The sequence below is a fragment of the Hemiscyllium ocellatum genome, chromosome 39 (genome assembly GCF_020745735.1).
Source record: "Hemiscyllium ocellatum isolate sHemOce1 chromosome 39, sHemOce1.pat.X.cur, whole genome shotgun sequence".
Lineage (NCBI taxonomy): Eukaryota > Metazoa > Chordata > Chondrichthyes > Orectolobiformes > Hemiscylliidae > Hemiscyllium > Hemiscyllium ocellatum.
The window spans coordinates 8,467,491-8,494,920 of NC_083439.1; the positions used below are offsets into that span (position 1 = coordinate 8,467,491).

The 27,430-nt window shown below is 43.2% G+C and overlaps 1 protein-coding gene across 2 annotated transcripts in view; it reads right to left on the minus strand.

Moving 5' to 3' along the window:
* The window catches only part of anp32a (acidic (leucine-rich) nuclear phosphoprotein 32 family, member A), a 33,204-nt gene extending 14,936 nt beyond the window's left edge, over positions 1–18,268 (minus strand). For both annotated transcript variants that reach the window (XM_060852973.1, XM_060852972.1), the window contains exons 1-2: positions 18,106–18,268; positions 408–557 (exon numbers count right to left, since the gene is read on the minus strand). In XM_060852973.1, the coding sequence (XP_060708956.1) occupies positions 408–557; positions 18,106–18,159 (204 nt within the window). In that variant the 5' untranslated portion in view covers positions 18,160–18,268. The remainder of the gene's footprint in view (positions 1–407; positions 558–18,105) is intronic.
* Between the last annotated feature and the right edge of the window lie 9,162 nt (positions 18,269–27,430).

Genomic DNA, 27,430 nt, shown 5'->3' on the forward strand with positions numbered 1-27,430 from the left:
GCCATCACCTTCAAGGGCAACACGGAACAGGTAAATAAAAACACCCACCTTCAAAAGAACAAAAACTGGGGGATGCTGGACTCCTTTGAATTTAGTATTTAATGAGTTATACAGACCGCTGGAAATGAGGATTAAAGACCAGCAGTGTTCAAGTTTAAACCAAGCAAACTAGCGCACTGTCACCAGTGGAATCACACACCTGCTCCAGGAATACTGACTAGCAGGGCTACCCACGTACACACCAAATGGTCAGTAGGGCACGCGCCAAGTTTAGTGATCAAACAAACAGTCTCAGGTGTCAGTCTTTAAGAAAACCCATCCAATAATATATCACCCCGGGGTCTGCCAGGTATGATGCCATTCACAAAGATAGAAGATATCAAAGCAACCAGAAGGCCTTTACCCACCTTCTTTAGCTTGTTTAACTTTGGTAGGTTCGCGACAGACAATAAGCCTACGTTGATTGTGCTAAGAAATTCCAATTCTTCAAACTCATCTGACAGGCCCTCAATTTTGCCTTCATTCGAGCGACAGTTGTCAAGCACGAGTTCTTTCACCTGGGAAGACAGAAGCAGAATTCAACTAAAAACTCTAGTTCCTAGAAGGAAAGACTTTAGCAGATATTTTACTCACAAAATGCTCAGATAGAACAGCACAAGACGCTTTGTGGTTAGAGAAAAGTGGCCCTTTACATGCCCCCACGTTTCAAGTCAACAGAAATTTGCACTTCTCTCTGACCCTACAGATCTTGCGGACTTTCTGTAACCTGTTGTTTGCATAACATTGAGCACAAACAGTTGAAGTCATCAATAATCCAGGCAGCTGGTAACTAATGCCATTCTGAGCTGCACGAGATAGCTGATCTGTAACTTTGTTGTACAATTTTAAAAATAATTTGCTCAAACCAGAACCAACTAATGTAGAGGGGAGAGAGATTAGTTAGAATCTGGTACTATCCAGTAATACCGTATACAATCGTGGAATCAAGCAGATGTCAAGTGGAGGAAGCCAGCTGGCTCAATTACATGGTTTTCCCTGCATAATCATCGTTTCTAGGTGTTACAACCTCAGCACAACAGCAGTGCAAGGTAAGGAAGAAATGTAAGGAGATAAAAGGACAAGGACTTTTGTGGTGCAACGGTCGTGTCCCTCACTGTGGGCCAGAAGATCTGGGTTCAAATCCTCACCTACTCCAGACACACACTGGTACATGACAAGAGAATATTGTCCCACAAATGAAAAGAACAAAATACTTTCAGCAGCTTCTTTCTTCACCGGTGCAGTTCCCTTTTCCTGACCGTTTGCCACTGTGGGTTCAGTAATGGGAAATTCCATCAGATTCAGTCATAAGCTTAAATAGACATCCTTCCCTTATTTAAAAAGGAGCATCTTAATTTACACAGAAGTAGTAGGCAGATGAAAAGTTTGCAATCCTGTTATTGAAGGAACTACGTGGACTGCTGTCCAAGGTAGCCATACCCAGAGAGAATGTGTCACCAAATTCTTGATTGTGCGCATGGGTGGGTGGGGTGTGTGCGCGCGTGGGTGGGGTGCATGTGCGGGTGGGGTGTGTGCGCGCGTGCGTGGGGGTGGGTGGAAATGTTGCCTACTATTAATAATCAGAGGCAGTTCCAAATTGTCAAAGTGCCCAGCAGTGAACTACAAGCAGCAGACGACAAGATAGAAAACATTCAAGATATTCAAAACCAAAAAAATTCTTCTTCCTTGGCTGAGCATGAACGCGGCAGATCCTCAGACACAGATTTGGCTTGCTACGGTACATGAAGCATGTCCATTTTATGCCAATACTTTTCCTCCAGGGTGGAGGAAAGTGGAGCAGCTCAGCTGGCCCAGCAGCTCGGAGTGAGACAGCGAAAGGGCAAGCATGGAACACACAGTGTGAACTCTTCAGGTCGCAAAGAGGACTTGTACTGACATGGAGTATTGATGCAGTTCTCTCTCCACAGATGCTGCCCAGCCTGCCCGCTCTCTTCAGCGCTCTGCTTCATTACAGATTTTAGCATCTGCACTACTTTGCTTTCATCATGGAGTACTGCAAATGAAAACTTTAATCACTTTTGTGAATTAATTATTTCCCGAGTTTGGGGTGGGTGTTTTTGCCAACTTTGGGACCTACACAGAATAGAATTTCTGATAATCCCCTTGCCACTGTCTCCTTATTGAATTTCCTTGACATGCAAGTTGAAGGTACACCATTTTTAATCTGAAAATGGAACTTAAATGTTTATAGTGAGATCAATGTGATTTATATATCCTGGATAATCCAAAACTGCCAGTTAGAGATGTACAGCACAGAACCACCCTTTCACCCATCAAAACTGTGCCAAAATAAAAAAAAACCTAATTATTCTAAAGAAAAACAAACTGCTGTAAAAGCTCAGTGGGTCTGGCAGCAACTGTGAAGAGAAATCAGAGTTACTCATTTTGGGTTGAGTGACCTTTCCTTTAGATCTAAATTGTCCCAGTCCCATTTTCCAGAACTTAGCCCCAAAGCCTTGGCACTGTAAGTGCACGTCCAATCATTCTTCAACGTTATGGAGTGTGGCTGCCACTACTGATTTTACAGGCAAGACGGTGACTAAACTGTTTTCTCACATCCCCTTTAAACTCCCTATCCCTTACCTAAATCTATGCCCTAGTCACTGGTCCCTTCAACAGAGACAAAAGCCTATTCTTGTTAATGTCCTCTCCCCCCATTATGAAGTGTATAAAATTATGACCCCCCCCAGCATCCTCTGCTCCAGGGAAAGCCACCCCAGCCTGTCCAAACTCTGCATAACCAAAACTCTCCAGCCCAGGCAACACCCTAAATCTCTTCTGCACCCTCTTCAGTGCTATCCTGTTCCTTCTACAAACGTGGATTCTAACACTACACATATCCCACTAGCTGTGGCCTAGCCATCTTTTTATACAGAACGATCGAAACCTCCCTACACTTCAACTAGGTGAAGAAAAGGTAAGCATCTGATCTGCCTTAACCACTTTATTCACTTCTACCTTAAGGGACAAGTGGACATACACAGCAAGGTGCCTTTGATCCTCAGTACTTCCTACTGCTCATCATACTCTCCCTTGCCTTCTGTCCAAGTGAATCATCTCACTTAGCTGGATCGGTCCTTTCAGTAGATAGGATGATCAAAAGAAAAAAAAAGTCTTCTACAGCCAGGGAAATATTATTCAGTGCTGGAAGCACGCGAGTCCATTTGCTCACAAAAGCTGCAATGTTGATTAATGACCAGATAATCTGATCTAGTGATGCCGATGGCAGCAGGGCCAGTACACCAGGGAGAATTGCTGCTCATCTGAAATCTCTGCAATCTTTTACACACACACACACACACACCTTCCTTCCCCCCCCCCCCCCCCCGCCCAGAGGAGAGAACACCATCTTGGTTTCACACCTCATCCAAAAAAAGATGCAGCTAGCAACAGTGCTGCACTCACTTGGCACTGCACTCATGTTGAAAATGAGATACTGGAAAAGCATAGCAGGTCAGGCAGCATCTGAGGAGCAGGTAAACTTCATCAGGAATGTGGGATACTGCCTGACCTGCTGTGCTTTTCCAGTAACACACAACTCGGATCGCCAGCATCTGCAGTCCTCACTGTCTGCAGTCATGTGTCACTCCTAAACTGTTGAAGTGGGACTCAAAAGCTACAACTCGTCGACTGTGGAGGGGAGAATGTGATCCAGCAGATGGTCCGGCTGACATCTGGAAGATGCATTTTCATAAATATACCAGAAGTCACGCAATACTGGGTGCATTTAGCAGTGGCTGAGGCAAACAAGTGATAGTTAAAAGATGCTGAAAGTTGGTTTGAACTAATACAAAGGATAAGTCAGCCATAAAGAACTCTCTCTGTACAAACCCTGACAGCCCAAGAAATGCTCACGAAGAACAAATTTCTCAAGGATAAACAGATAAAATCATATGAATGTGAGAAGCAGAGATCAAGAGGGAGAAGTGGAAAACAGGGGTGTTAGAAGGACGATCAACTTTATGGAAATCTATGAACATAGCCCAGTAGAAACCCTGTACACAGTTACCAAGAAATATCTTCTCAAATTCTAATGAGAATGTTCTAAAGTATCATTTCCTTGATCTCTAACACCTAGATGGGAAAAACCAAATATAAAGATACCCTCATGGTTACTCCATTACCCAGTAGGATTATGGTTTATCCCCCAGATAAAACAGGGCTTTCCTATTTGATCTCACATGCATTCCCTTCACTAACCAATTTGAAGCATACTTTGGCCAGCACACTGAGTGGTTAACGTTGCAACCTCTCAACACCAGGGACTCTGGTTCGATAGCAGCATCTGGTGACTCTGGAGTTTACATATTCTCCGGGTGCTCCAGTTCCCTCCCATAGTTCAAAGATGTACAGGTTAGGTGGGCTGGCCATGCTAAAATTGACCATTGTATCCAGGGACACGCAGGCTGAGTGGATTAGCTATGCTAAATGCAGGATGACAGGGATAGGGTAGGTCTGGGTGGGATGCTCTTCAGAGGATCAGTGTGGACTGGATGGGCCAAAGAGCCTACATCCGCACTATAGGGATTCTCTGCTCAAAATGATGAAGTATCCACAGGATAAAAAAGAATTCCAAAGATTCTGGAATGAGGTAGTATATTTGTGGAGGAGTAACTAGGAGTATAAATGACTAAAGGCTTGAAGGAGAGAGAGAAAACCAGTTAGCTGTCAGCATTGCAAAATAACAAAAATATATCAATCAAGCATGGATGTGCCTCTGGTGGGTTATGAATGTTATGCAAAGGCCATAGAGAAAATGGAACTAAAGTCAAATAGTTTAAGGTTGCAACAATCCGATTTGCAAGATTATGTAGAAACATTTCATGTCCCAATGTATTAGGAAATGGACATCCTGATAGCACAGTACATAACCACCACACTCTTAACTGTGGCTTCTCCCCGTACAGCCAGTTTTGCAAAAATCTCCAGCCTCCCCATTAAAACAGAAAATCCAACCAAGAGGCTGCAATAAGTAGTATTAACCACAAAAGAGCTTTTACACAAAAATTACCTAGTCCTCCCAAGCTTTAAAAGTTAAAAGGGACTCCATGTTCACAGAGTCACACTTCAGTCAGAGTCACCATCACCTTTCAGAGGCAGCAGCCAGGAATAAATTCACACAAAAGACACTGCAGTACTCAAAAAATTCACCTTCATATTCAGAGGCATGTTTCTGTGACCCAGGGAGGGGAGGATGGACCCACACACTACAGGCATGGCTTCCCAGCCTCATTCGATACCTATTGTGTGTATACACACACACACACACAAAACCTCCCATGGGGTGAAAGCTGGTGGTTCACCCTCACTCCTCCACCTACCATAAGACATAGCAATAGGCCATTCAGCCCAAACCTGCTTCATTCAATGAGATCAAGGCTGATGTGATAGTCCTTAAATCATCCTGGAGGAGAAAGAAAGTGAGATCTGCAGATGCTGGAGATCAGAACTGAAAATGTGTTGCTGGAAAAGCGCAGCAGGTCAGGCAGCATCCAAGGAACAGGAGATTTCGACGTTTCGGGCATAAGCCCTTCTTCAGGATTCCTTGGATGCTGCCTGACCTGCTGCACTTTTCCAGCAACACATTTTCAGCTTAAATCATCCTGCTTTGGTTCTCTATCCCAGCGACTGGTGTACCTTCATGATGCATACTACATCCCTCTTGTGTAGTGTCCCTACCCATAGGCCAGGTGGTCTGAGTTCAAGTCCCACCCACCTCAGGAGGTAGCGTAATAATATTTCTGTATGAGTGGATTAGTTTATTTTTCAAAGTTACTACATCACTGGGCTTGCCCTCAAAACTAATTCATCACAGAGAGAGAGTGAGAGAGTGAGAGAGTGAGAGAGAGAGTGAGAGAGTGAGAGAGTGAGAGAGAGTGAGAGAGAGTGAGAGAGAGTGAGAGAGAGTGAGAGAGAGTGTGAGAGAGTGTGAGAGAGTGTGAGAGAGTGTGAGAGAGTGTGAGAGAGTGTGAGAGAGTGAGAGAGTGAGAGAGTGAGTGAGAGCTCGCTCTGTGGAACTCCTTACTACAGAACACAAGATCAGAACATGGTAGGGTTTCACTCAGGAGTTGGATTATAGCACTCGAGGTTAAAAGGGATCAGAGGGGAGGGGGAACAAGCTGAATGCGATAGAGCCTGCTCCACATTTCAATATGAAAAAAAAAGGGCTGAATGGCCTACTGCAGATTTTCTACATCTTATAGTTTTAATGTTATTTCAGTGCTCTGCCAGGAAACTCCCATCCTGGGACTCTGATCACTGAATGACCTCACCTCACCCAAGCACACTAACAACAACGTCTGGTTTCTTACAGATCGTAGATTGTTACCACTCCACTGCTTCTCAATGTACCCTGTAGTTGCTTAAATTCCTTTTGCGTCTCTGAAAAGGCTACTACATCCATCCATCTTGGCCCTAACCTGGTCTTTAAGTGGTTCATTTACCAAATATTATTTGGTAATGTTTCTGTAGAACACCTGTTGAGGGGGGTCACATTAAAAATAGGATTGATGTCATTTGCATGGTCTATTATTTACTCATTTAAACTTCCTTAGTCAGGTTTGGAAATGCAGATGAGTTATTAGGGCAGCTCAGTCCTGTGATCTGTTTATATGAGCATCAAGGCATAGAACAGAAATGTATTGATTTAACTGAGACTGCTTCAGAGGCTCAGTAATACTATAACAGGCAAAGCAATAACAAGTTCTTCCTATCCCAAACAAAATAACATTCCCACTTCCTAATTGCTAGCCTTGAGGATTGCTGAAATTTGACTGTCAACTCAAACATTAAATTTTGGAGCAGCTGACTGTAAGCATTGGAGAATTCACAGGTCTCCCATGAACAGTTAGGTAGATGGGATCCATGTCTCCAACAATTAGCACCAGGTTACAGCAACTGGGAGTTTACAGGATACAACTCTGGTCCCCTCATCCCAACTTAGTAGGGAGACCTTTAATTTGGAACACTCCCCTTTACCAGAACTTTTCATAAGCCCCTCCATATTACCTTCGATCTTTGATCAGATGCAGGATGAAGCTCAACACCTTCCTTCAGAATGTACTTTAAAAATACATTTTTCCTACTGATTTGAGTGAAGACCAGTCAGTGACAGAGATAGAGAAGGCCAAAAAGAGGTGTTTCTGAAGGTCATTTATTATTATTGTGATACAAGCACAGCAAACTTCTCTGAACATGGTCAGAGCTTGGCATTTTGCTTTCAGGCATCAGTCAAGGGATGCGTATTCTCTGGGGTGGGGAACATCCCTAATTTTAGGCAAATAGCACTGCTGAATGCTTTATTTCACTCAAGGAGACCCTCAGTTTAATATCATATTCTCCAACTCCCTCTGTACAGCACCGGGAGCATCAATCTGGGTTAAAATCACAACTTCAACCCATAAATCTCTGATCTCAAGGCCACTAGCCCAAAAGCAAGGTGGCCTCCTGTCCCCAACAGAGTCTGTAAACCTGGACAATAGGTGCAGGAGTAGGCCATTCTGCCCTTCAAGCCTGCACCACCATTCATTATGATCATGGCTGATCATCCTTAATCAGTATCCTGTTCCTGCCTTATCTCCATAACCCTTCATTCCACTATCCTTGAGAGCTCTATCCAACTCTTTCTTAAATGAATCCAGAGACTGGGTCTCCACTGCCCTCTGGGGCAGAGCATTCCACACAGCCAACACTCTCTGGGTGAAGCAGTTTCTCCTCGTCTCTGTCCTAAATGGCCTACCCCTTATTTTTAAGCTGTGTCCTCTGGCACGGGACGCACCCATCAGCAGAAACATATTTCCTGCCTCAAGAGTATTAAAGGATTGGACACTGATGTCTCAATCAGATCCCCTCTCAGGTCTTCTAAACTCAAGGCTATACAAGCCCAGTCGCTCCAATCTTTCAACAGAAGGTAGCCCCACCATTCCTGGAATTGACCTCGTGAACCTACGCTGCACTCCCTCAATAGCCAAAAAATGTCTTTCCTCAAATGGAGGCCAGAACTGCACACAATATTCCAGGTGCAGCCTCACCAGGGCCCTGTACAGCTGCAGAAGAACCTCTTTGCTTCTATACTCAATCCCTCTTGCTATGAAGGCCAACATGCTATTACCCTTCTTCATACCTGCTGTACCTGCATGCTTACCTTCATTGACTGGTGTACAAGAACACCCACATCTCTTTGTACTGCCCCTTTACCTAACTTGACTCCATTTTAGGTACTAATCTGCCTTCCTGTTCTTGCCAAAGTGGATAATCATACATTTATCCACATTAAAAACTGCATCTGCCATGCATCTGACCACTCACCTAACCTTTTGTTAAGTAATGCATACCGCTGGGGTTAGACAAGGTACAAGGGAGAACGAGAGGCTTTAACGAGGTTTGAACATGACTTGATCCTGAAGATCAACCCAGATCTCACACCTCTGGAGGGGGCATTTAAACCCAGTGCTCATAACCCAGAGACACAGGCACTACCACTGTGCCACAAGTGCCCCATTACAAATATTTTCTTAAAATCAACCTGCTGAGATTTTATATTACACAAAACCAATCCAGGCAACCAAGTAGCTCAATATTTCAATTGCCAAATACCTACACTTCTAGACTAAACTTTCAAAAAGGCTGAACAATAATAAACACTCAAACTGAAACCTAATGGCCTGGATTCATTTATCTGCCAAAACGACATATTCAACCTGTATACACAGAGTTCTAGCTTATTAACAGTAATTAGGGACTCAATCCCAGTGGCTCCAAGACAATACAGGCCAAACGATAGAGAAAGGTTTGGAAAAACAGCTTTTCAATCCCTATAAAAGCTGTCAGGTACACAATCTTTGATGCCATATTTACAAACCACAGATAATTTGACTCTCTCAAAATTTCAAATGGGTGAAGTGACTCCCACTAGGTTTTTACTCCCATTTTTGCAACAAAAGGAAGCCGTTCATCATTCCAGCAGTGAGCCACCAGCACTTCTTTCAAAACCCCATCTCCAGAACTCCTTGTTCTGACTATTACATATGGAAAGAATCAAACAAGTGGAAACTAAAAATATTTGGGAGTGTGTGTGTTTGTGGGCAAAGTTTAAAAAAAGTGTGGTATTTGGCAACTGAACATCGCAACTTTTTGTAAAGGGAGCTTCCCACCTGATCATTTCAACTCCAGCAACGGAGAGAGACAGCTGCATTTGCAGAGTTTGAGATAAATAATTTTCCACAACACCTGCTTTGCTGAAACCAACATTCCGGAGATGGTTTTTCCACCTCTCCCACAATTTCCCCCCAAAGTGTGTCTAAACTCTCGCCCAAGAACGGTGAATTTCTGGGCGGTCTGGATTCAAAGGACCCTTGCTCCCATCAGCAGCAAGGGCGAGAGACTCTGTCTGGGTCAGATTCATACCCAGGCTCAGCACATTCAAAACAAAGCACTCCATCAAACTTACTTGGCAGAGTTTACAAGATTTTGTTTTATAATGTGAACTGCAGAGACACAGCATTTTAGGTAAACATGCGCCCCAGCAAATGGACACGCAACAAACTGATTTTAATGGCCAACCATTTCAAACAAACAAACAAACAAACAGAAGAGCTGGCTCAGAAGTCACTCCAGACTGGACTTTCTACCCAATCCTAATGCACTACGCTGGTAGTTTAAACATCACAACTTTTCAAATCATTTCCAATCTCCTCCACTCCCTAAAGTCAGCACAAGCCCCTTCAGCCACCTTTTGGGGAAAAAGGTAAGAGGTCCGAAGTATAATTGCCACATCATCTTTGTCATTTTTTGACCATCTAAAGGCATAATTCCCTCCCCCCCACCTTTTAAGCACTTCCTAACCTACTTTTCAGTGATTGTCAAGGATCGCCACAGGATGTTTGACTTGGTTACATGGTGCACACTACTGCTATCACAGACCAGGCCAAATCTACACTGAATATTAAACAGCTGTTAGAAAGAAGGGTTCCCTCTTTGCTCTGAAAACCAAACCATCATCGTCCACACTAGGTGTTAGTTTGTCACATCCATGGTTGGTCTAGTTCATTTGTTGATATCTTCCAGGACTTTGAAGATTTTCTTGTAGGGATTACATCTGCAACTCTGTCTTAAACAGAGTGAGGACTGCAGATGCTGGAGATCAGAGCGGAGTGTGGGGTGCTGGAAAAGACAGGCAGCATCCAAGGAGCAGGAGAATCAACATGGAGCATAAAGCCCTTCATCAGGAATTCTGTTTTGATTGTTAGTCGCCATTCCCCTTTGTGTTCAAGCAACTGTAGGGTAATGCAGCCCAGCGATACACCCATGCCTGCCCTTACACTGCTGCAGAAGTTGATAAAACCATGAGCCCTTAACAGCAAAGTGGATTTAAAACACAGTCACAGGGTGAATGCATGTACTAAATCCTCAAGTCCACATCAAGTTGCAAAATTCCAAAGACCAAATTAGGAGAATTACCACGTAGACCAAAAAATGTTTCAGTTCTCAAAAGTAGCCAAGATTGTAATCAACTGTATGGACAGATCCTTAACCCCATCACCCAACCCTGCCCCAAGATTATTTCCAACTTGTTAAGTGCTGCAGGGTAAAATCCACCATTCCACTCATTTCAAACAATGTATATAATTCACACAAACTCTCTTCCACAGCAGTGAGCAAAAACGCAGTTATTCTGAAGGAAACCTCCCCGGAAGTGGTTTTATCAGTATGTCCAGATACTAAAATGAACCCAGGGCTCAAACGATTTGGCACTGGATTAATTCTGTACTTTAAAAATCAAGTATCGAGAGCACACATGGCCACCCCACCCACCCTGCAAAATTAATCTTCCTAATCAGACAAGAATGCATCAGGCCATTTGGCCCATCTTCCAAACACCATCTACTGCCTCAGCTCTAAACCACGAGGTTACACTCCACAATCATTTTTCTTGCTGATAACGGAGGGTTATTAATGTAAAAAAAATCTAAAAAGATATTCTGAGCATACCAGAACATGAAACTGAGGTACATAAAAAGAAAATTAGAAAAAGGTCAGAGCCAAAAGCTTGCTTGGATACTAGATTGGCAAGGAAGAGTCTTTATCAGAAGAAGAAAAAAAGGACAGTGAGACTGTAAGACTAAACCTGAAGGCACAGCCTCCAAATGGTGGAACAATGACGTTTGGGAAATCACAAGGGGCTATAATTAGAGGCAGAGATCTCTGGGGGGCTGTGGGCTTAGAGAATTACACAGATAGGGAGTAGCAGCAAAACCATGGACAGATATGAAGATGATTAAATTAAAAGATGTTAAAAACAAAACCTTGCAATATCCAAAGTTACACCGCAATCCTTTTGCTCAGTAACCTTTCCACAATACAACCATTGCCTTCACTGGATCTTTTGATCAGGTTCTAAAACACCTACCCCACCCCAGTGTAAAGTTGCAACCAATCATATCCAACATGTGGGAGGGACAAAACTTCAAGCTAACAGTATCAAATGGATGCTGAGTGGAGGTCAAAACTACTATACATTCAGGGTAAATCGTTTAATTGAAAAGCAATTCAGCTAGATTGGAGCTTAAAAACAATTTCTGCAAATGTCAACAAGCAGCATAAAGAACACACAAAATGAGAATTTTTGTTTTAAAAAGAGGCAAAATGGCATTTGAACAGTTCACTCTTGAACCCAAGGTCTGCACTCAAACTCAGAATACATCTGCAGGTTTGATTGAAATGTTCCTTTTTGCCGATCTCGAAGGGAGCCCATCCAATCCCTCTTAAATGTGGACCCACAGGGCACGTTTTCTGAACTTGCTTATTATTAGTAGCCTCAGTGGGGGAGGGGGTGAAATAAAACATTACCCGTGCCCCTTCTTGCATTAGCACGTGATGTGGAGGTGCCAGTGTTGGACTGGAGGAGACACGGTCAGACATCACAACACCAGGTGATAGCCCAACAGGCTTATTTGAAGTCACAAGGTTACAGAGCTGTGCTCAGGTGAAGTCAGGACCTTCTGATGAAGAAGCAGTGCTCCAAAAGCTGGAGATTTCAAACAAACCTGTTCTACTTGTCTGGCACCAAGAGGGTGCTGGGGTCCTAGTCATCCCCATCCAGGATCAGGTTGCTACAGTGGCTCCGTCAAACAACATCTTGATCTTATAACGCTTACCTTCTCCATAGCTTTGCTCCTACTCTAAGTCACCACCATAATTCCGATCTAAATCCTGTCTTGAACACTTTCCAAATTTCATCACTTCACTGCTTGTGACCATGTTGTTTAGGCCTGGAGCTCGGAAATTCTTTCCCTAACCCCTCTGCCACTCCCTTTACTTGCTTCCTGAAGAGGGTCCTTAAAACCCAGCTCTTCAACTACCACCTTGTGCAGCTTAACATTGTTCTGAATTAAGCTGCATGTTGTTAGGTGGCGCTACGTAAATGCAAACTATCATTCAAAGCTGACAACACAGCGTAGGAACGGATAACACGTCACTCAGTTACAGCATAGCTCCTTTGGAATGCAAGACAAAAAAAAACTGCTTTCCAGGTATTAAACTCTGCATTTATGCAACTTTTAAAAGAAAGTTGGAAAATGATTGCACAATTCTAAATGGCTCAGTATCAAAACCACGTTAATGACTCTAATATTAGACTTTAATATTGAGCAGCCTTTACCAGTGCCCTTCAAATCAAAAACAAACCTCACACAGACAATGTGTGAATTCAAAACTTGTTGAGTACCAAGTCCGTGTGCATTGCTTGGGATAGGTTCAAGTTAAGGTCAACAAGCTCACATTACAACAACAAACACCAGTATTTGTATGGTATCTTTAAAACAGAATGAAGCATCTACAAGAACTTCATATCAGAGTTATCAAAATATACTTTGACAGAGTCACAAATATACTCAAGTTATTTTGAAGATTCTTAACACATTTAAAACGGAAATGAGATCAGCAAATGGAGTAAGCAAAAAGAGGTAGATTAGACTCCCTACAGCATGGGAACAAGCCAATAAGCAACACCTTTAGGGTTGGGCCATAGGGTTAGGTCAAGCAGAATGAGAGGCGTCTCACATAAGGATATCCGTTTCTGGTCTCCTTTCCAATTTCCAGCATCCAGTCATCTTGCTTTTGGTCTAATTCACTAATCACTTTTCTTTCTGATGAGACTCCCATTTGGTTCTCCCACCTTGTTCACTTTGTGTTCCATTTCCCGGTTTATGTGATGACATGATAATCCAAAAACCAGCTGTTTTTACAGCGACAGTTCTTTCACAGGCAATGGTCATTGGCTTCAACAAATTCCTATTGGATTCAAACCTAGATTTCTGCCACTTCTTTGCATGGTCAGAAGGTGCTCTCCTAGAAAAGAGGTCTATTGTTCCTGGTGGAGTCCAACATTTTGTGTGCGTGCGCGCGTGTGATTAAACAATCTCCCTCAGGCATGCCAACTGATCCAACTCAAAGTTGCCCTGGTGCACATTTACATTTTGTATCTTAAAAACAAGGAAAAACAAACTTAATCTTCCTTTCAAAAAAGAATCACAAACTTCACAGACTCATGGACATCAACACCCCCTCCTGCAAACCCCCATCCATCCCTTCGCTAGGAGTCCCTATCTTTCTGGAACTGCAGCCTTATACTTGAAAAGCGTCCCTGATGCAAGATCATTGACCAGAAATCATGACCCCCTCGTTTCTCACTCCAGTGATGCTGCCCAAGGATGAACTAGAAACTGGCAATGTCACAATACAGGTTCACAGTCAGTGCTTCTGACACAATGTGGCTTTACCTTAAACTAAGCAGCAACAAGACAGCATTAGCTGCTGCTCAATGTTGACACCAAGTTCCCAAAATGGAAAGTGTTCCATCTCCCAGAGGACATACCTTTACCAATCCATCCAAATATTCTGTTACATTACCTCATTTCATTTTAATGTATACATATTGCAGTCAGGTCAGGTTTGCTGCTTCAGAATAGACTGCAACACAACCTCATCAGGAAAGAGATCCATCAACTGGCCACTGGATTTAAAATACTTAAAATGTATAGTCATTTTACGAGGGTTTCCACACAGGCCAACTAACCAAATCCTTAATTAGGAGGCAAGTCAAGATATGTACATCGATATCCTAACTCAAGGCCCAACACTTCCACATCCTGTTTCATAATTGTCTAAACATCCAGGTGCAAGTCTCTGCAATAGTATCAAGCCAATGCAACGCACAAGCTACACTTGATCTAGGCAACACATCATACCGAAGAAAACATTACACATGAAAGATCTACCAGAACATGTAATAAAAAGATGCAATAATAATATACAAAGGCTTGATCTTGCCTCTAAAAACCTAACTATTCTAACTTTCAACACTTCTGAATTTAATGGTATACAATTCTATCCCATTGATTTTTTTTTAAGACATCAGTTTGCAATGCACTGATTATAGCAACACATGGGTTCACCGAAATCCAATATTGTAACAGAAAGCACTCATCCTCTTGGGCCATTAATGTAAAAATAATGCCAAGGTGGCACAGGTGGTTAAACTCTCAGCTTCCAGAGTGTGAACACAGTGTTCTAGTGGATCCCAACCTTTCTCCCAGCATGAGCCCAATTTGTTGATACCTCAATGAGAGTCAAGTAGATGGAGGAGTGGGATGGGGGGGGGGGGGGGGGGGGGGGAGAGAGAGAGAGAGAGAGAGAGAGAGAGAGAGAGAGAGAGAGAGAGAGAGAGAGAGAGAGAAGAGAATCTGTGGGTGTACAGTGAGGAGCTGTAAGACTGAGTGAGTGTGGAGAAGAGGAGAAAACCAAGTTACAACTGCTGCTGAAGCTCCACAGAGGCCAAATGAATGTCTCAGATCACAACCCCAACATTTTAATGACCCCAGTACAGTGTGTCTGGCATCAACAGCCCTGTCCGAAACAACTCAAACTTACCATGAAAGTCTGAGGATGGAAACTCTTTTGGACAGAAAGTAATGACAAGCACATAAACCTTGATCCATAATAGAGTGCTGAATGCTAATGTATTCAAATATATAAAAGCATTTTCCCAGCATTAACACTACTTTTTAAAAAAAATTAAGGTGGGGTAATCTCAGCACAAAACAAATCTCAGTAAGATCACAATTTGAGTGGTAGATCTGATCACCACAAACTGTTCTGAATTACTTTCTCCATTCCAGTCAGTGGCAAGTTACTGCAGGATAAAACGGGCACTAGCCAAATTCTCAAACTAGTCTTTTCTCTCCAGGTGTTGAATGATGTGCTATGTACATCCTGTGTTTGATATTTGCATCCTAAACCCAATGTAAGAAGTTGACTCCTCATACTGTCTACATCAGCAACAGTAATTCACACTTATGTGACGTTGGAGTGGGTACATTAAACATCCCATGACAAATTGCCAACAATTTAGCAACCACAAAATTTAAAAAAAACGTGAAAAAGCTGGATGCAGGAGCTGAGTTATGTAACCAGTGTGTCAATTGCAGGCAATACGGCCTGTTCTTGGTTGAAAATATGCATTATAGCATCCCAACATATGGATAATTGACCTATTGTAGTGTGGGATTAAAATTCGGAACTAAACGAAACACACCACAAACTCGGAAGGAGACACCTCACAGGGGCGTGATGGTTCATGCTTCACGTGTCCGAGTCCCATCCCTTTCCCAAGGCTGAGGGAAAGAGGATTCACAATTCTCAAAAACTATAATCAAACTCGCAGGCCACCAATCACCACCCCCTCCAAAAAAACAACACACACAGCACCACCCAGCAGCCTGATCTGCAGATATGTTCACTGACAACACAATGTTTTGTTTTGGGGAGGGGGGGTAAGAAAACAAATTATTAAACATGAGCGAAAAATCCACACAGACATGCCTAGAATAGAAAAGGCACCACCCCATAACAGCAACTTAAAAAAAAAGGTGATTATACAACGAGCCCACCTCCTCCAAAACAGGATGGGGACGAGAGGGGAGGGAGGACCCTGCTGACCTTGCTCGCTGGCTGCTCCTGATAGAACGCCGAATGTTGCGAAGTTGCAGAGTTCCAAATTGGAACGTTCAACACCGCAAATTGTTACATCGCCTTCCACACAATTGCTACATTACAAAATGGCAACCAGGGCCAAAGCAAGGAGGCAAACTTTACCTGGGTCTGCGATTTCACATCATTTTAAACATCAGCTTTGACTTTTACAATTAAACAAAAAAAACACAGCCACCACCCTCAGCCAGCCTTCTCTTCCTCTGGTCACAAAGCAGCAACTCCCGGATCATATTTATCTCCCCCGCCCCCGGTTAAAGTTGATCTTCTCCCTTCCCCTCCTCATATCTTGATTAAATTTTCTTCACGGGTTAAAAAAAAACTGATGGGCTCGATTTCCCCAATGGCGCAAGCTTACTGTATTTTCGTCCTTGCATTTTTTTTTGGGGGGGGGAGCGGTTATCGTTTTCCTCTCGTTATCTTTTCCTCCGGGCTCTACCGGAGCCTCTACAGAGCGCCGAACACATCGGTCCGTATAGTCGTCCCTCCGCTTCTACCCGCCGGTTTAAAATTTAAAAAGAAAGCTCTAAATAAAAAGAGCGCGGTATTTATGTTCTTCATTTCTATTTCCAAGCCCTGAATAAAATGGCGGCCGTCCTACTTAATGCTGGTTCGGGTCCTGCCAACGCGGTACAAAGTTCCAAAGTTGGCCCCGATTTCTCAGAAGGCTGTGTCGCTGACACCGAAGATGATTGTGGCTCTTCCTCTCCCCCCCCCCCCCCCCCCCAAATCGTTAACACTTCTCCCTACCTTGCTCCGTCTTTCACCTCTCTGTCCCCCTCCTCCAAATAAAAAAGGTTGAACAATCTCGTAAATGTAGAAAAACATACATACCGCTTAAACTGCCCGCTTAACTCTTACACCCAGCCTGCCCTGTTTTTTCGGCGATACTGTACCAACGTTACAAAAACATCAACGAGGCAACGCGCAGCTATTCTCGCCCCCCTCCCTCCCATTGGAAACCTGCTAGGATATCACGGCCACAGACAGATAATTTAAAGATCGAGCTATTAAGAAAAATGCAATCATTTCTACCCCGCAAACATTCTAGGAAAAGATAATATTTTCAATGCAATCGGTAATTTAAATAGACGAGCCTCCCCCTTTTAAGATTTTTTTTTGGGGAAAAAAAACGAGTTGAATAACCAGATCAAGTGAGAGAAAACCAAGTTTTTGTTTCAGCCTGGGTTAGTCGAGTTTAAAATCTTTCGGAAGCCGAAATTTGCAGGTTTAAAATTTAAATTCCGCGTCTCTTGTGCATTTTAAACATATTTACAGTAGCCAAAATGATCCACACCAAGATCTCATGCGCGCGTAATGCAGAGATTCATGTCAAACAGCAACTATTTTTGTCCCACAAGGTCTTTCGCTCATTCTTAAGATTTTATTTCCAAAGTTAAAATAAACGGGAAGCGTAAATACCTCAAGAAAAATCAGGCATGGGATTAACCTCAACCGCACAGTCCTGTTAACCTCGGACTGTTGTCGATCATTGGAGTACTTTGTAATTTAGAAAAATATCCGAGAATGGGCGCGTTCATGACTATGAAGTTGCAAATATGGCTCCCCATTCTCCCTTGATCACCGACTGGAATATCTCCATGTATCTTTATTACTCAAGTTCTTTTCACGCGTTTTGCAAACTTCAAACGTTTCACTTTTTCTTAAAAAAAGATGAAAGTTTGCCAAGCACCAGCAATATTAAGTAATCAGTTTCAAAGACACTTGCAAAACTCTTGGTGCATTTCATCCAATCCAACTGAGGTTACAGTCCATGATGATACTAACAAAATTTAGCAATTAAAAAGAGCAAATAAATATACAAACATAAAAATAGAATATTCTAATACATTTGCAACCAGATTCCTGGGAGAGCAGGTATGCTAACTGCTCCATGTATAAACAGACAGGACCCCACAACAACTATTTCTCCTCAAATAAAATCTAAACAACATATATTTTTAAAAAGTCTACAAGTTTCTTTTGGACAAATCTTACATCTGAAGGCGTTCTATTCCGTAGCTCTAAATTAATTCTTTTCGGCATATCCATCTTTGCCACCAAGGCTGATTTACAATATGAAGACAAACGCTCTGGTCACCAAAATGCTGTTTCACACAGGGAGAAAGATCTACTTGTAATACAGACTAACGCCACTACACCGCCCAGCCAACCCAACTTGATAACTAACTCCAAGGAGGGGCGGGGACAAGGCTGCCTTGACGGACGTACCAGTCCGCGAGTAGCATCCCTCCAGCTCAGGACATCCCCCAATAAAGAGACGGAAGCAGAGGCCGGGGCGGGAGCTCCAAGCTGTTAAGTTCGGTTGCAGCTAGGCTTTTTCAATGCATTTAATAGCCCTTCACAGGGAAAAGCATGGTGGCAAATGGCGTCTTTTAATATGGGTGAAGAAAAGTCTTATCCCCCAAAAGCTCAGTTAAAACTGGAGTATTTAAAAAGCAATGTTTCTTTCTCCCTCCAGAATAACACTTTACACGTACAAGAGTACAACTTCTGGTCAAGCCAACTAAGTTCCTCGCTGTCAAAAGTTCAGCTTTTTGCAAATGTACATCGATCGAATTGAGAAGTATACGGGATCGAAATCATTTCTTAAAAACTTGACAGCAATCAGACATTGTTAACAACAGCTCCATAAAATCCTTAACACTGTGATTCTTTCAAAAAGTAGAAGGGACCGAAACACAACACCCACCACGTGGCGTTGTTTATTTTCTTTTGTTAAATATAAAAATCAATCCAATCTCAATCAAGAGCAAATTAAGTCGCTTAATATATATATTTACACATTAAATGCAAGTCATCTAAATAACACAGCATAGCACCCAAGCAACAGTCGCTTACTGTACACAACAAAATGGAAGGGCATTGTCATGTCATGAGGCACACAAGAGTCAACGTCCTTCTCGCATGGTTCTTCATTAGCATGCACAAAATTTAATTACCTTATTGTCCAATCATTGTGAAAAATACTTTTTTTAAAAAGAAGAGTGAACATTTCAAATGATTGAAAACGGTACGTGTGCATATTTTTGCAACTTTTGAACATATGCACAGGAGCAAATGAAATGCTATAAATTTTAATGTGCGTCACGCTCAATTTTTAACTACAAGTCCAAAGAGAGAGGGAAAGCAAATTAAACAAAAAAACCTAATGGGCGGGGAACACTCAGGAGAGCGACACACCAATGAGAAGGGCCGAGATCTGATTGACAGCTGGGTTAACCAATGGGCCCGTCCGTCTACTGATTGACAGGTGCCAGAGCCCAATCAGCATCGCGGGGCAGCGGGCGGGACATACGCAGCGGCCATCGAATCCGGCGACAACAAATGTAACAAAAAAAACAGCGGGTCACGTGAGCACCCGGGCGCCATCTTAATCGCAACATTTCTTTCAGAAAAAAAACCATTAAAAATTGCAAACTCCACAACATAAAACCTTTCACTTCTCGATGCAAATTATCAAATAAAGCAAGTGGTTTTACCTACTGCCCACAGGCGCTCTCTGCCGAGCTCCAGCGCCGCGCTAGAGGCACAGAAATAATGCAGAACCCAGTAACTACGCAACAGTTTCTCTGCTGCAACGCGGCATGGCCGTCTTTGTAAACGTGCATTTGTTTTTTGTTTTGCGAAAAAGAACGAAAGAAAAATAATGCAATCATAGGATGTGCAATAATAGCGTCGTCCTGTCGAGCTTTCGCGACAGCTGGAGTTTGCAGCGAGCCCGCTTTTAAAGGCATTTTTGGTTGCACCATATTTTTTAATTCCTTGCGCGGATCACCTCAATGTTTTTTTCAGCTGCTGGGGTGTGTCACCAGGCGGCCCCTCGACCGAGGTTTTGCTGTTTTGCCAGCGACTGCGTGCATCGTGTGCGCAAATGATGGGGTTTAAGCTATTCTTTAAACCGTCTCTACAATGCACTGCATTCACATTACTCCAACCCCCCCTCCAGCAACCATTGACCGCTCCCACTAGCTCCGTTTTTTTGTAGAGCTGTGCAGCACTTTCTTTCACAATTTTAATCAATTTTCGAACGAATAATATTGCATAAGTTGTGGCAGGAGCTGTTTAAAAATAACTTGTTGCAAAAGATCTTAACCGAGAATTATTTTACACGCCAGTTTATTTTCAGATTGATTCTCTCTTAAATCACATTAAAATAAAGATGTTTAAACAACGTTGACAATCTTATAGTGACACATACAGTGTATGAATCTGCACGTTAATGAATGTGATGTAGTTTGAAGTGTCGTTTCGGCTGTGTTGTTCCTGCCATAAATCTTAAATGTCTAATAGAAATAATTAATGTTTCTTCAGCACAAGGCAAGATGTGAAAAGCTTTCAAATAAGGATTAAGGATAAAATAATTGTCAGAACAATCATATGAGATCAAAACTGTTTTAATGTATAGCTTACCAAAATGGGTGACCACTTTATGCAATTAGTCACGATTCTTTAATTGTTTCTAATTGGAAATCATATCCAATATAAACACTGAAGAGTTAGACAAAAAAGCAGATTGAGGAACTCGGAAAAAGAGGGGGGCTAGGTAAACCCACTGATGTCAATGTCCCAATAGGCTCAAAAACCAACAGTAGAATTGGTAGTGACCATGCCCAATTAGCGCAAAGCAATGATTAACAAATCAAATGTGGGGCAGCATGGTGGCTCAGCGGTTAGCACTGCTGCCTCACAGTGCCAGGGGACCCACATTTGATTCCAGCCATTGTCTGTGTAGAGTTTGTACTTTCCTCCTATTGTCCAAAGATGTGCAACTTAAGGTGGATGGGCCATGCTAAATTGTCCAAAGTGTCCAGGGATGTGCAGACTAGGTGGGTTGGCCATAGGAAATGCAGGGGAAGAAAAGGGGGTGAGTCTGGATGGGATGCTTTTTGGAGGGTTGGTGTGAACTCAATGGGTCAAGTGGCTGCTTCCACACTGTAGGGATTATATTGCCAGCCAGTAAAGAGCTCCATCCAAATGATCTTTCTTTTCTCTGGGAAAGGAGTGTTGGAGAGAACCGTTCCAACCAATAAGTTTTTCTGTGTTTTCTAATTACCTTGCTCAACAATGCTTTTGCATGCTTGCAGATGGAACTTGAACTCAGACTACCTGGTGTTGAGGTATGGATACTATCATTATGCCACAAGTACCCTCCCAATGGATTCTAAAGCTAATTTATGAACTTCCAGATGACCTGCAACCTTTGTGATCTGACTGAGTTTCCTAATTTTGTCTAATGCCTCGTACAATTGACACCTTTTTGGTTACTTTAGTGTAAGTACTCCAGCAAACAAATAGACAACATTTGCAGGAAATTCAAATAAAAGCAAAATATTGTGGATGCTGGAGAATTAAAATAAACTAAACAGAAGGTGCTAGAGAAACTCAGAAGTCACATGACACCAGGTGATAGTCCAACGGTTTTATTTACAATCCCAAGCTTTCAGAGCGCTGCTCCTTCATCAGGTAAGGTGGCAAAGTGAAGTCACTTTACCTGACGAAGAAGCAGCATTCTGAGAGCTCGTGACTTTAAATAAAATTGTTGGACTATAACCTACTGCCGTGTGACTTCTGAGTTTGTCCACCCCAGTCTAACACCGGCACCTCCACATTCCGGGAGAACTGGTAGCATACGTGGAGGGATAGCAACAGAGTGAATGCTTTGAATCCAGTGGCTCCTCCCCGAATCCTTTTTGGAATAGGTAAACTCTGATCCCTTTGTCACACAATGTCCCATTTTCCTTTTGTCCCAGTGTACATTGGTCTACAGTGCCTTCTATTTTGGCAATGTCTTGATTTTAAAATTGCCATTCTCGTTACAGATACCTCCATTGCCTCAACACTCTTTTTATAATCTCTCCCTGTTGTCCACAGCACTCGGGGATGTCTGTAAATTCTGGCCTCTTGAATGTCCCAAATTTTAACTGCTCCACTCTGAATGGTCGCACCTTCAATTGCCCAAGTTTTAGTATATCCTCTCCACACCTCCATCTTTCTTCCTTGCTTTCCTTACTTTTATAACCCACCTACTTTAGCCAAGCTTTTAGTCATCTGACCTAATATATCCTCATATGTCATGTGTCATTTCTTTTTATGAAGAACCTTAAAATATGGTTAGGGTACTATATAAGTTGATGTTTTTAATAAACTAAACTGTTTTAATCATACCATATCTTTATTATTGTGTTTATTTGTTTTACCATAGATAGATAGATAGATTAGATTAGATTCCCTACAGTGTGGAAACAGGCCCTTTGGCCCAACCATTCCACACTGACCCTCTGAAGAGTAACCCACCCAGACCCATTTCCCTCTGACTAATTGACCCAACACTATGGACAATTTAGCATGGCCAATTCACCTGACCTGCACATCTTTGGACTGTGGGAGGAAACCGGAGCACCCGGAGGAAACCCACGCAGACACAGGGAGAATGTGCAAAGAGGCTGGGGAGGGATGGATATGAAAGATCTAATCTCAAGTTAGGTAAAAGCAAGACTGGAAGGTCATGCCTGTTATTAAGACGGTAGGTCTTAGAAGAGATTGATTCCTTGGCAAAGCATCTAAGATCTTGGTAAAATTAAGGAACTTTCAATGAACTATGCACACTTTTAGACTTTGTGTGAGGTTCTATGGAGTGGCCAGGATTTTCCGGATTGTGACTGATGTGTGCGGTGGGAGTGTTTGGTGATCCAATCAGCTTGTTAAGAGATGACTGGCGAGCTTTTCAGTGAATCGAAGGTTTTGATGCTGAAGTTCCACCTTGCAGTTCATCACTGGATGCTTAGACTTCAGGGTAACCGACAGTGAGAAGGTAAGACTTTTTCTTTCCAGTTTTGCTGGGTGTGGGATCACAGGTAGACAGCAGGTCAGAGACAAGGGCAGGGTCAAGGCTTTCAGTGGGCACCTCCTTCCCCCATTTATGTCCATACTGAATCCAGACTGAGGCAAAGGAAGTTCCCTTCCTCAATTCAGTAAACAAGTCTCTCTGAATTCCCAGTCAGGTAACCAACTACTATTCACCTTGTCTTCTCAGTTGGTGAATTAGGCCAGTGTGTGCTAATGCCCTTAAGTATCCACTAATGCCCACTAACTGACTACTTAAGGGCCTTCAAGTTTGGAAAGTCAAGAAAAGTTGCTGAGGTGGTGAGAATTAGGCAAACTTGCCATTTATTTGCCTTTCTTGTCACCATCCTCAACTTGAAGGGAAAATTGTCTCTAGTTGCATCTGCCTGTGATAAGGATAGGAGTTATTCTATTCCCAGTAAAGACAAGGTGTGTGGCATAGCTCACAGCTAATATGGAAACTCTGATTCAATAGCACTCACCCTCAAGCAAAGGATGGACCAATTCCTGGCTAAGACAGAGATCCTTTTGGAAAAGGTAGGCACTTCCACCATTGATCAAAGCCAAAGTGATGTAAATGTTTTTCTTTCTGGGAATAATGCAATCGATTAAAGGTGGAGTTTTCCAAGTTTTATTCCACAAATTACCCCGTGTCTTATCTGTTTTTCACTTAGAGTCAGAGTGATAGAGATGTACAGTACGGAAACAGACCCTTCGGTCCAACTTGTTTCCTGATGAAGCGCTTTTGCCTGAAACGTCGATTCTCCTGCTCCTTGGATGCTGCCTGACCTGCTGTGCTTTTCCAGCACCACTCAAATCTATACTCAGGTTTCCAGCATCTGCAGTCCTTGTTTTTACCTTCGGTCCAACTTGTCCATGCTGACCAGATATCCCAACCAATCTACTCTTGGGAAATAAGGCAGGGCAGGTGACTGAGGTGTCACTGGGGGAGCACTTTGGGGCCAGCGACCATAATTCTATTCATTTTAAAATATTGATGGAAAATGATAGACCAGATCTAAAAGTTGAAGTTCTAAATTGGAGAAAGGTATTAGGCAAGAACTTTCAAAAGCTGATTGGAGGCAGATGTTCGCAGGTAAAGGGACGGCTGGAAAATGGGAAGCCTTCAGAAATGAGATAACAAGAATCCAGAGAAAGTATATTCCTGTCAGGGTGAAAGGGAAGGCTGGTAGGTATAGGGAATGCTGGATGACTAAAGAAATTGAGGGTTTGGTTAAGAAAAAGAAGGAAGCATATGTCAGGTATAGACAGGATAGATCGAGTGAATCCTTAGAAGAGTATAAAGAAAGTAGGAGTATACTTAAGAGGGAAATCAGGAAGGCAAAACAGGGACATGAGATAGCTTTGGCAAATAGAATTAAGGAGAATCCAAAAGGGTTTTTACAAATATATTAAGGACGAAAGGGTAACTAGGGAGAGAATAGGGCCCCTTAAAGATCAGCAAGGCGGCCTTTGTGTAGAGCCACAGAAAATGGGGGAGATACTAAATGAATATTTTGCATCAGTATTTACTGTGGAAAAGGATATGGAAGATATAGACTGTAGGGAAATAGAGATGGTGATATCTTGCAAAATGTCCAGATTACAGAGGAGGAAGTGCTGGATGTCTTGAAACGTGGATAAATCCCCAGGAGCTGAACAGGTGTACCCGAGAACTCTGTGGGAAGCATGAGAAGTGATTGCTGGGCCTCTTGCTGAGATGTTTGTATCATCGATAGTCACAGGTGAAGTGCCGGAAGACTGAAGGTTGACAAACATGGTGCCACTGTTTAAGAAGGGCGGTAAGGACAAGCCAGGGAACTATAGACCGGTGAGCCTGACATTGGTGGTGGCCAAGTTGTTGGAGGGAATCCTGAGGGACAGGATGTCCATGTATTTGGAAAGGCAAGGACTGATTCGAGATAGTCAACATGGCTTTGTGCATGGGAAATCATGTCTCACAAACTTGATTGAGTTTTTTGATGAAGTAACAAAGAAGACTGATGAGAGCAGAGCAATAGATGTGATCTATATGGACTTCAGTAAGACGTTCGACAAGGTTCCCCATGGGAGACTGATTAGCAAGGTTAGATCTCATGGAATACAGGGAGAACTAGCCATTTGGATACAGAACTGACTCAAAGGTAGAAGAGAGAGAGGGTGGTGTGGAGGGTTGTTTTTCATACTGGAGTCCTGTGCCCAGTGGAGTGCCACAAGGATCGGTGCTGGGCCCTCTATGTTTTGTCATTTACATAAATGATTTGGATGCGAGCATAAGAGGTACAGTTAGTAAGTTTGCAGATGACACCAAAATTGGAGATGTAGTGGACAGCGAAGAGTGTTACCTCAGATTACAACAGGATCTTGACCAGATGGGCCAATGGGCTGAGAAGTGGCAGATGGAGTTTAATTCAGCTAAATGCGAGGTGCTGCATTTTGGGAAAGCAAATCTTAGCAGGACTTATACACTTAATGGGAAGGTCCTAGGGAGTGTTGCTGAACAAAGAGACCTTGGAGTGCAGGTTCATAGCTGCTTGAAAGTGGAGTCGCAAGTAGATAGAATAGTGAAGAAGGCGTTTGGTCTGCTTTCCTTTATTGGTCCGAGTATTGAGTACAGGAGTTGGGAGGTCATGTTGCAGCAGTACAGGACATTGGTTAGGCCACTGTTGGAATATTGCATGCAATTCTGGTCTCCTTCCTATCGGAAAGATGTTATGAAACTTGAAAGAGTTCAGAAAGGATTTACAAGGATGTTGCCAGGGTTGGAGGATTTGAGCTATAGGGAGAGGCTGAACAGGCTGGGGCTGTTTTCCCTGGCGTGTCGGAGGCTGAGGGGTGACCTTAATTTTGTAAACCTCTATATGAGGGGCATGGATAGGATAAATAGACAAAGTATTTTCCCTGGGGTCAGGGAGTCCAGAACGAGAGGGCATAGGTTTAGGGTGAGGGGTGAAAGATATAAAAGAGACCTAAGGGGCAACTTTTTCACACAGAGGGTGTTACGTGTATGGAATGAGCTGCTAGAGGATGTGGTGGAGGCTGGTACAATTGCAACATTTAAAAGGCATTTGAATGGGTATATGAATGGGAAGAGTTTGGAGGAATATGAGCCGGGTGCTGGCAGGTGGGACTAGATTGGGTTGGGATATCTGGTCGGCATGGACGGGTTGGACCGAAGGGTCTGTTTCCATGCTGTACATCTCTATGACTCTATGACTGTAGTCCCACCTGGCAGCAGCCAGCTCATATTCCTCCAAACCTTTCCTATTCATGTCCCCATCCAGATGCCTTTGGTTGTCAAATACAATCGCACAACTGCCCCCAAACCGACAAGACCGCACCCTTGTCCATCCACCCCCCTTTGCCCCCAACCCTCAATCCCTGCTCCATCACCAAGATGGGACAGGGCATCGAGACCCAAGGGCAATGCTGTTTGATTCTCTCAAGAAATTACATGACACTGTCCGCTTTGTGTGGGACCGACTGGGTGCACGAGCAGGTTATTTCATATGAAACTCAGTGTTTAAAAAAATGCCGAGGCCTAAATTAGGAGGAAAGACTGGCAAAACTTGAAATGGTGATTAAATAATGGCAATTTTCTGTTTTATTGCTCAATATTATTATTTTAAGGGTAAGGTTACCTCTTTATGACTATTTTACTGTGAAAGGGAAGGCAGAAATCAATTACGATTGTAATAGTATTATTTCTTTAACATGTTAGAGCAAGTTCTTTTTTGATGACTTAATAAGTAAGTGGTACTGAGCCAATCAGGGCAGGAATGATCAGGTTTGTTTCCTGGTTTGTATTAAGTTAGCTAGTCTCAATCAGTGCAGGGTTTTGGGTGCCATAGTTAGCTCCAGCATCCTTTGACTAGGAATGGAATAATCAGCTAAGTGTCACCAGTAGAAAATGTGTTGCTGGTTAAAGCACAGCAGGTTAGGCAGCATCCAACGAATAGGAAATTCGACGTTTCGGGCATAAGCCCTTCATCAGGAATGAGGAGAGTGTGCCAAGCAGGCTAAGATAAAAGGTAGGGAGGAGGGACTTGGGGGAGGGGCGATGGAGATGTGATAGGTGGAAGGAGGTCAAGGTGAGGGTGATAGGCCGGAGTGGGGTGGGGGCGGAGAGGTTAGGAAGAAGATTGCAGGTTGGGAGGGCGGTGCTGAGTTGAGGGAACCGGCTGAGACAAGGTGGGGGGAGGGGAAATGAGGAAACTGGAGAAATCTGAGTTCATCCCTTGTGGTTGGAGGGTTCCCAGGCAGAAGATGAGGCGCTCCTCCTCCAGCCGTCGTGTTGTTATGTTCTGCCGGTGGAGGAGTCCAAGGACCTGCATGTCCTCGGTGGAGTGGGAGGGAGAGTTGAAGTGTTGAGCCACGGGGTGGTTGGGTTGGTTGGTCCGGGCGTCCCTGAGGTGTTCTCTGAAGCGTTCTGCAAGTAAGCGGCCCGTCTCCCCAA